General features: G+C 32.0%; 1 protein-coding gene across 1 annotated transcript in view; it reads right to left on the minus strand.

Annotated features, from left to right (window-relative positions):
- Nucleotides 1-727: 727 nt before the first annotated feature.
- Nucleotides 728-10,882, minus strand: part of LOC108377597 (ADP-ribosylation factor-like 5) — an 11,235-nt gene continuing 1,080 nt past the window's right edge. Inside the window, exons 2-5 of the mRNA XM_017633870.1 lie at nucleotides 5,577-5,785; nucleotides 5,376-5,501; nucleotides 5,190-5,299; nucleotides 728-2,004 (exon numbers count right to left, since the gene is read on the minus strand). Of these exons, the coding sequence (XP_017489359.1) occupies nucleotides 1,956-2,004; nucleotides 5,190-5,299; nucleotides 5,376-5,501; nucleotides 5,577-5,785 (494 nt within the window). The 3' untranslated portion in view covers nucleotides 728-1,955. The remainder of the gene's footprint in view (nucleotides 2,005-5,189; nucleotides 5,300-5,375; nucleotides 5,502-5,576; nucleotides 5,786-10,882) is intronic.

The following is a 10,882-nucleotide window of genomic DNA, read 5'->3' on the forward strand; positions in this document are numbered from 1 at the left end:
CAACCGATCTGGGCGGGGTTGTTGTAGCCGCTACAACAACAACAACACGGACCCTCGAAGTTCCTCGCCCAATCTTGTGTGATGCGCAGACCTGAACATGCCCCAAACTGGAATTTACTGATCAAAATAGTTTACAGCCTTCATTTTTCAGCCAATCTAGAAGAGATTTGTTGAGCCCGATTTTTGAATTTTTATTTGTTTAAATTTTTTTAGAACAAAGTTCATAGAAAGCAGCATAATTTGAGAAAATCGATTCCCTTGTTCCTGTAATTAATTGTTACATAACAAATAAAAACTAATTTAAAGCAATTATGCAGTTCCCAAAAAAATGCAAAAGTAAAAATTTAAATTTGAAAAAAAAATATCAACCAAAATTTGAATTTCCAGAAAAATTTTAGGTATTCATGGTATTCAGGTATGCCCTTCTCTTGTGATCCGTTCCCACGACAGTCGGGTCTACGTAACCGGAACGACCCAGATTTATATCTGGCCATGGACTGTCACTCCAGCATCATTCACCAAAACACCCTTTGATGAATTTGTATGTTGTTACAACAAAAACAACATGTAGTTGTTATGTATGTATGGAAATAACGATTTTCAAAATTTTAAAATTTCTGGCAAACATAATATGAGGATTAATTTTAATAGCCTTAATAAACGCAACGTATGAATCACAATTCCAAAACTTTTTTAGCATCCTTGAAATCATTTTGTACACAGTTGTAAACTTAATATTAACTTTATTGAGTTAGATAGATCTTTTTTTTTAATTTGCCTTATGATTACAAAAATGGTTTAAATTATTTTACGTATACATATTTCTTACAAATGGAAATATTATATTTGATTTTCTGTTATCTTTTGGCAAATGACATTACTATGCTAAATCTCCTGGCTTTATTTTAATTTTTAGCTTACATGAGTGAATTCACAGTGGCGAAGGAGCAGGTGAGCGTTTTCTAGTTCGATGCTTTTAAAACATGTACAGTTGGCTATTTATTGCTCAATACTATTTATTTTCACTTAGTAATTGTAACAAATAAGAATATTTTTTCTTGTCTTTTGAAATTAAATGTTTTTGTGTTGCTTTAACTAGTGCGTTACTTCACACTTTATTTTTCGTTCAACACAATGATTACACTTATTAAATGGAAGATTTATTTTGTAATAAAACAGCAGAATTCTAATATGTACGCAGGTTCCCTTCAGATATCCAGCATAAGCTGAAAATTTAAATTGTTAGAAATACAGAATTTAGAAAATTTATTAACTAAAGTTTGAAACAAAGTGTTAAAATAAAATAATAGAAAATGTATAGTTAATTATATAAAAAAAATATATATACATATATACAAATATAAGTATTTCCAAATGTGTCATAAATTTAATTCTAAACAATTGAGCATGCATACACGTGTACATATACATACATATGCAACGAACAGCAGTAAGCATATTTTTGAATTAAAAATAATAATAATTATAATTTGCACTAACAGCGATCGTTTTGCAGCCACCTTTCCTTAATATTAAAATAATAAATTTAGTTGTGTTGTGTCGCCTATGCAATATTTTTTTTGTTGTACAAAAAATGATAAGCTTTCATTTACTTGCAAGTATTATGCTTACACAAAATAATTATATATTTTTATTTTTATTTTTTTATATGTATATGTTGTTTTTTTTTTCCTCGTATGTATGATCTTATTTGCTATTAATTGCTGCTCCATTTTTGTAGCGCCGCGAATTAATCTATGCGCTCTTATGCTATGTAATATATAATGTATGTCTGTTTTTCGCTATTCTTTCATTCACTATTTTTACGTTTAATTTTGTTGTAACATTTTGACATTACCGTAATTATATTATACATAAATACATACATATATAAAACTGTTTAAATATTATTTTGTAATTAGCTATATCCTATCGCAGTCCATATTTGACGTCTGTCATTTCTTCTTGATGCGCTGTACGATCCATTCGAGACCCTGATAAAGACTGTAAATGAAAGAAAATGTATTAATGCAAAATAACTGTAAATTATTTGTTTGTAGCACAGAGCAAGGAAACGAAATGTTGCAAAAGTGAGCAAACAGGGCGGCCGAATTTAATTAGCTATGAAGCGCCATATTCGGGATAAAAAGTCGTAAGTCGTTTGAAAATGTATGTACATATATATTTGTGCGAAAGGATTATTTTTGATAGCATGAATTATTAGTAAAAGAATTTATTTATAGAAAAACGAAACTTTTGGAATTATCATAATTTTTAGCACACTTTAATACTTAAGCTTTGGAAGGCTTTGGAAAATTAAAACTGATTTTTCAAGAAAGGGGTAATTGGGGGTGTCGAAAAAAAGATGCTGCAATCAGGGATAACGCGATCTATGTGAAATCGATGTAGCGTAGGGGGCTGAAGACATAAGCGAGTCGTTTATTCGGTGTGCAAGGAACTTGGAATGCTGGCCCACAGGAAATACTTCCGAAAATAACACCAGAAATTTTCACAATTTACGAAAGGTTTCCAAACCATCATGTTAAATTCCCGTAACAACAAAGAGGCCTACTGAAACCAGAAGAGATTTAGAAGATGAACCCAATTTGGCTCATAGAAATTGGCACAACCGCTCTAGCCCTGAAAGCACCTGCTGGTAGAAGACGAAGTATTCCTCTGGGATGAAAGACCAGGAGGAGGAATGGGCTTCATTTGGGTTTTCCAATTGGCGCAGAAGGGAGACATTCTAGAGTACTTTATTCGACGAGGCCGAAACCGCTTAGGCGGCTACAGGCCCAAACAAGAAGTATGCAATTATTGAAAGATATCGACGATCAAAGCAGGGTTATATTGCCGAAACAAGCAGCCCCCCGTAATTTCGCTAAGTAGAACCGGCTCCCAGTAAAGAAGCACAATATCATGCTAAGCAAGCAGTTTCTGGTCGGCTGCTGCTGATGTACCTGAGCAGATGATTTCTAACCCCGTAGGCACATCAGATGACATAAGTACTAACTGAATGATGAGATCCAGGACTATACTGAACAGCCATTGCTCTCGCCGCTGAACAGACACAAGCATTAAACGCCATTCATACAGTATAGATACCGTCAATCCCTTTACTATTTCTCGATCCGTGAATGCAGTGCAACCCCAACCAATTGCAAGACAAGAGCTTCAGCTGACACGCGAGACCTTCGTTACTCAGGCACACTTAGGGAATTGTGTATTGTAGTAGGCTGAATATGTAAGTTCTGGATGTAAAAGTTACCAGGTTTATACTAACAACCATTTCACATACTCCCTCAATCTCACTCAACTAACGCTGCTCTCCATTTAGTTCGACCCCGGAATGGCACATTTTCTAGGCCTACCGTTAGTTAAACCGGACGAAAAAGATTAGCTGATTTAGGCCGGACTAAGTAGCAGCTAAAACAATAACAACAAGATTGCGACGAAGATGTGTCACAAAAAAATATGTTCTTCATTTTTTTATAGAAAAAAATACGCTGATCATGTGAAATGCTTTATGAAATACTAACGGACCAGACCTGTTAAATAATGATTAATAATCATAATGATTATTAATTAAAGCATGTTTTTTTGGTAACCATTTAATGATTAAATACGATTATTTGCACCTTTTTAATGATTAATAATCAATTATTAAAAAAAAAAAATTATTGATTAATTAATTAATTTTGAAAAAATCTAAACTAAATGAACATTTTAATTAATTATATTCAACAATTTTTATTGAGCTTGACGACGTTTTTAATGAAAACCTATTGTGGAAAAGCAACAATAATTTTTAAAAAATGGTGGAATTATAGCTGATGCTTTCCATTTCCAGAAAACCGGTCAGGTACCATCATGATTTTTAATTTCGACCAAACTCAAATAAATTGTTTGTTGGTCCAAATAATGAGACACGTATTTTTCTTTTGGCTCGGAAAAATGTTTCGGCCGAATTAAACGCGATTTTGGTTTTGAGTCAAAAATCGATTATTCGGATTGACAGTGAGATTTTTTTTTTTAAATGCCCATAATTTTATCAAAATTTAATATATTCCAACAATGCTTTTACTCAAATGTCAGTAATTCTTGTCACTTCAAGATAGAATGATATAATTACTGATTTTCATTATTTAAATTTTTTTATTTAACAATAAACAAAAAGTGCAATTTTTTTTTTTTATTTAATTTCCCAAATTAAATGTATTTTTTTTTTCTCTAGTATGTACCACAAAAACGTATATTTTCTATAAAAAATCATAACTCAGAAAAAAAATCTTTTCTATTACAGATTTGGGTTGATTGTAGTGCAAAGTGTCTCTTTCCCGGCAAAAAAGTTTGAGAGAAAAAAAATACACTTTTTGAGAAATTCGGCGATTTAAAAAATATACCGCAACTTTCTTTTAGCTCGACTTAAGCTGTATTGATTTGCCAGTAGAGATATGTATATAACCGTTCAAACTTCGTACTGTTAAAACAAACTGCCTTACTATCCACATTTAGACAATTACGTGACTAGAATATATGAAATCTGAATTGTCTAGATTAGGCATTTAAAAATGTGTACTTACAAACATATGTATTTCCATTACTATTGAAACTACTTCTTATACAATTTTGAATTTCATTTGCCATACGAGCCGGGCTAATTTGCAAAACTAATTTAGACGCTCCGACCAGCTTACAATATTAATGCTCTCATGCTGGTAATTTTAAATAACATTACTATAATTTTTTTTTAATCTCTGGAAAATGTCGATTTTTTACGCTTTGCTTTTGTAATGCTAGCGAGATAAAACCGTACTTAAAAATCGAATTACAAAAATGCCTTATTCTAAGCATTTTAGATTGCTTGAGTTTGAATACTTCTATAGCCACGAATGTTTGTTTACGTTTTCTCTTTACACAAAAACCCATAGTATGTATTTATATAATACTTTTTAGCCATGCTCATCAAGTGAGACAGGCCATGAAGTGTACTTAAATGTACTTCACGCAATCAGAAATATTTTTAGATTAAAATGAACACAAACCAATTGCGTCACAACTATGTATATACATAACCATACAAATTGGAACATCTCGTAGTACAATAACACTTCCAAATAAGTAATTGATATCATTTCCTTGCGCATTTTTGTTTTTCTTAACAATAATAAAAATACATATTTGCTTACCCCTCGCCGGTGAGCGCACAACACGCTTGTATATGCCATTGATGTTTCTTAATCGAGGTTAAATCCAATTGACGTGAAATTTCCGCAGCTGACATTGCACCCTTGAGATCCTGGGCGAAAGTGAAAACAACAATAATAATTTAAATATAAATGAAATAGAGGCAAGGTAGCAACGCGTCGACCAACCTGCTTATTTGCATAAACTAATAGACTGGCTTTACACAGATCCTCATGCTGCAGCATACGATAGAGTTCCTCGCGCGTCACAGCTAAGCGCTCACGATCTGTCGAATCGATGACCATTATGATAAACTGCAAAATAAGGAAATAGCATACAAGAAGTATTTTTAAAGTCACGAATACTTTGTTCAGATGGTATATAGGTACCTCTGTATTTGTGTAGTAGGTGCTCCAGGCGGCACGTAAACTCTGCTGTCCGCCCAAATCCCAAACCAGAAAGTGTATATTCCGCCACACCACTTCTTCCACGTTCGAGCCAATTGTTGGGCTGGTGTGTACGACTTCATTCATAAGGAATTGATAGAGTATTGTGGTTTTGCCAGCATTATCTAAGCCAACCATAACTAATTTGTGCTCTGTGAATAAATTGGAAAGACACAAGGATTAAATATATTATTGTTTTTTGTTTTTTTTTTGCTAATAGAATTGCTGAAATGATTGAGATTGATTTATTGAATTGTTATGGCACTTTAAAACATTTCTTATCTAACTAGATGTTGTACTTTATTTTACTTTAATTAGTAATGATGATGGGATAGCATACAGTGACTCAAACAAGTGTCTACGTGTTGATTTTTTTTTTTTAATATTCACAATGTAAAATTTGTTTAACCTTCCTCATGTTTTAGCGCAAATTATATATGCATGTAAATCAAAGTGTCGAACTTTAAAATAAAGTATTGAAAAATTCAACAAAATTTCGAAATTTTTAGAACATTTTCGGGTATTTCAGTATAACAAAGTGCAGTTTAGAAGCGGCTTAAAGATCGCGTTGACTTTTACTAACTTTTTTTGCTGACGGCTTTTGAGTTGTTTTATATAAAACAATTTTTTTGAAAATCTTTTGCGACGGATCTTGCGCATTTTATTCCATCAGAAATTCACGTAAAGATATATAGAGAAGTGCAACGCGAGTTTTTAGGTGGTTGAAACTTGCACCTTATGCCCTAAAAATGTTTGGGCTATAAAACTGCATATCAAAAAATGTTATGAAAATTCAGGCTAAAGAGTGCAAAATTTTTATGAAAACTTTATGAATATTTCTAAATTTTCGAAACTTTGCTCTATGTATATTAGACTGCATCACCAAAAAAAGTTGCGGTTTTTTCGCAGGGATTACAAAATCTGCATAAAAATATTTAAAATTCTTAATCGGAAGAGTTTAGGTTCAGTTATTCAAGTTTTTCTTATACCAATCTTTGTAAAAGTTAAAAAACAGGATCAAAAATCTCACTATTCCGTCCAAAAATTTTTTTTATTATTTTTTTTAAATATTTTTATGTAAATTTTTTAAGCTTAAACCGTTTTGTCATTTGAGGGGATTTTTTCAAAAAACATCTTTAAGAAACTATTTTTATTCATAAAAACTCCATTTTTATAGGTATTTTCAAATCGGTCACGTAAAACTTAATATTTTTTATAAATATTTTGGTGGGCGTCTTAAAATATAATAGATTTTATAATTCCAATGGAAAAACAGTACCGTTTTTTTTTTGCATGGGGAGTGATGCAGTCTAATGTATATGACTCTATTTAAAGCATGAGCAATAGTTTTATGAAAGAAATACCAACAAATTTAACTTGAAAAACAAGAACATTTAAAAAAACATGTAATCACTTGTTTGAGTCACTGTAGGTATGTATGTATGTACATGTAGTGGCTGGCAATTTGGCAGTGATTTATGTACATATGTTGTTGTCGCTAAGTTATTATCAGCAAAGGAAAAATTATTTATTTGACTAGTTGGCAACTAAATGTACATACATACATAAATATACAAGTGACGTTTATTTAATAACACATTTATAAACTTATTTTTTTATCAAGCAGTTTCAAGATAGATAAATCAAGAGCACTTTATACTACTTTGACTTTTACTGAACTTTTGAGGTTATCTTATGATAGCAGTGCACGTGTTTTATTGGTTTGTACAGGGCGTACAGGATTAGACCATTTACATATTTTAGGCAAATTGCAAAATTTGCATTCTTCTATCCAACAAAAAAAGTTTTGTTGTCGTCGTAGCGGCTACTTAACTCTACCTCGAATTCGACTTGGACCGGACCTTCAGGCGGCTGAAGCTTTAACTCGGGAGTTAGTTCCGGAAGTCGTCCTGCAGTTGAGGAAAAAGCCTTCTGACGTTCTGGAGGTTCTGCTTCCAGCAAGTGCCTTTTCGTAGGGGAGGGTAGTAAGCTGCTTTCAGTGAAAGAGCGAGAAAGCTCGGCGAGATTGTCGCTTTATTTTTAGCACAGGTCAATTTCATATACAGCAAAAGATATCAATGGTGTATGAGCTAAAAGTGCTATATGATAAAAGTGCTCATGATAAAAATATAGTAAGGTAGAACCGCTGAGAGTCACTTTTAAAATTCTTGACGTTTCCAAACAATTTAATTTTTAAATTTACTCACAAACTCACACACACATTTTCATTCTCAATCTCAAGCAACAACAATTTCGAACAATTTCAATTTTTTATTTTCACTTTTATATGATTTTAAAATGTTGGCAAACTTCAAAAAAAAATCATGGCCGACAAATTGAGAGAACGGTTATACCTTGCTATGTTTTTATCATGCTTTATATCACATGTTATCCTAAAATACAAAAATGTTTTTTTTTTTTTTTCATACGAGAACCGACCAAGTCTAATGTATATGTGTAGTACATACATACATGTTCAGCGCTAGTCAATTATCAAAAAATAGGTATGTATGTTTTACGAATGTACAAGTGCGTTTAATTGAAACAATTCTAATGGGAATTGGAGTGCCAAATGAATACCAAAGTGTCAAAGAGCGAGTGCATAGTAGGGTAACACGCTAAATTCAGACATAAATATACATATGTACAAATATGTATACTGTGCATATTCCATGGCGCTGCATTTGGCGCTTTGAATAAATTAGTCTTAGCTCCAAATTGCTTAGAGGAGCAGTAACCTCCATATCGTCGCCTACAATAGGCATGTTGCTTACAGCAACCACGTTTTTGTGGTTTCAATACCACTTAATTAAACTTGCGAACACAAGTATTCATTTAACTGCATACATATATATGTACATATGTACAATAGGATGGGTCACCAAAAAAGTCGCAGTTTTCCACCAGAAAAAATATTAAGATTTACGAGAGCTGGACGGACTTGAAAAGACTTGAAAATCTAGTATATAAATATATATATACATATATATAAATAAAATTAGTTTTTAAAATTTTTATTTTTTTTTTTTATAATCTCAAATGATGGAAGAGTTTAAGTCTAAAAGGTGTACATAAAAATGGATAACATTTTATCAACGGAATCAAAATAATGCGATTTTTTCAGTTCTTTTCAAATGGATCCAGCTCACGTAAATCTTAATTTCTTTCCGAAATATTATGGCGAAAATCTTAAAATGTAATAAATTTTATAATTTCTATAGAAAGACTGTATCGAATTTTTTTTGTATGCATCCTAATGTACAATTATGTCACGATGTGCCCATTTAAGCGCATACGTTTATGCGTACGGTATGACGACCGTATTTGTAAATGTTATATTTGTATGTACGTAAGGAGTATGAAGAACATGGGTTCAAAATGTACACAGGCAAAAAAAAAAACTTTAAAAGTGTTACAGGGGTAAGAAGTTTTTATTGAATATATGTGCATGCATATATTCATTCTCAGAAGCATTTATTTTTATTTATATTTACATTTCACATAAATATCATCTACAAATAAACAGGGTATAGTATTTGTAAAACACTAATCAACACATTAACTAAATTCCTGCGTAGAAAGTCAGCCTAGTGCCTGTCAGGCGCTGACTTTTTTGACACGCTCCGATTAAACATACATATGAATGTGTTTAACAATTAAATAGCGTACTACATACAAACATACATACATATGTGATACACAGGCATAGTTTATGAATTGTAGTACATACTACATAATTCAGTAACAGACAGCCGCAAATGTACAACAGTAATATTTATGTATTGCCATAAAGTAGAAAAACATGTAATTGCCAACTGAAAACATTATTTTGAAAACAAAAAAAAAAAATGTTTGGCAATCATTGTCACAGTCAATGAACTAAATGATTGAATGCGGCATATCAACAAAAATAAAAATACTAAGCACATATGTATACGAAAACTAACAAGTTGATAAATGCCGCCGCATGCGATGAAATAAATAGTTCATCAACATCAATTCAAACTCAATGCCATTGTCAAAAAACTTGTAGCATCAAGCAAGATGTCGCAGACAGTTAACAAGAACAAGCAGGCAAACGCCTTATAAAATTACTAGCACCTTTTCTCTTCCGTCCCCTCCTCCAAACGCTGCATGCTCACTTCCGCATGATCTAAATTCCGTAAAACATATCTAAGTGCAAGTGTTGCCAGCCTGGCAGAGCATTAGGTCTTGAGATAACGCTTTAAAAATTCTTGATCTCAAATTAATTATCTTATAAATAAAAAAAATTGGCGTGCCACGGAGAAACCGATTGATTTTGATATTTTCAACCTACTCAAAACTGACAAATTCAACCAAAAACATTTAAGTTTGCTGCATTTTTTTCTGTTTTGGTGTATTTAAGGAAAATATATGGTACAAACGAAAAATCGTATATGGTATACAAAAATAACAAAATAAATAATTCAAAAAACCCATATTTTCTTTTTTATTTACGAACATATGTTTGCGATCAGCTCATTTTCTTAACTGCGTGTCAGACGTGGCAATGGAGTATATTTCGAAAAGGCTGTCAAATTGAGAAATTTCTGAGAGCAGTTGCGTGAGCAGTCACAGCTTGCCTCTAAACTGTAGTGCAGCACGAGCAAATTGAAATATATTTCCGAAATCGATTTGCGCGCTTTCAGTTGCAGTCACACTTTGCAACTTAAATTTCTGAAACTGATATCCGAAAAGTGACAGAAATCTCTTTCTAGCTGTTCACACGTGGAAATAAAATTTCTCTTCTCAATTTGACAGCGAATTGCGTGGAAAGATTTGAAATATTGCCAAGTCGAATAAATAGACAACTGACTCATGCTTCATACTTAGATAAAAAATAAAAGAAAATTGGTTCTCCATCCCCCGCTCAATCAAAATTGTTGGTATATTTTACGACTCAAACATAAATGTTTTGTACTAGGAAACTTTTTTTCCACAAATCGGTTTAAAAATATAGAAAAATTCACGATAAATGGTATAAAGCTTATGTTCAATGATATCGCGGAAATAAAAATTGTTCAAGAGATACCAAAATTATTAAAGTTTTCACATAAACATTGGGGCCAAAAAATAGATTGTGTTTATTCGTTATATGGAAGAAACACCATTAACAAAAAAATAAAAAATAAATCAACGGTAATTTTTTGCTACTTGAAACTTGCACAATATGGCACTAAAATTTAATGGGCTATAACGCTGTAGACTCAAAAAAATTCTAACACTTC

This window comes from Rhagoletis zephyria, unplaced genomic scaffold (assembly GCF_001687245.7).
Source record: "Rhagoletis zephyria isolate East Lansing unplaced genomic scaffold, Rhagoletis_zephyria_1.1 Rzeph_scaffold_12383, whole genome shotgun sequence".
NCBI lineage: Eukaryota > Metazoa > Arthropoda > Insecta > Diptera > Tephritidae > Rhagoletis > Rhagoletis zephyria.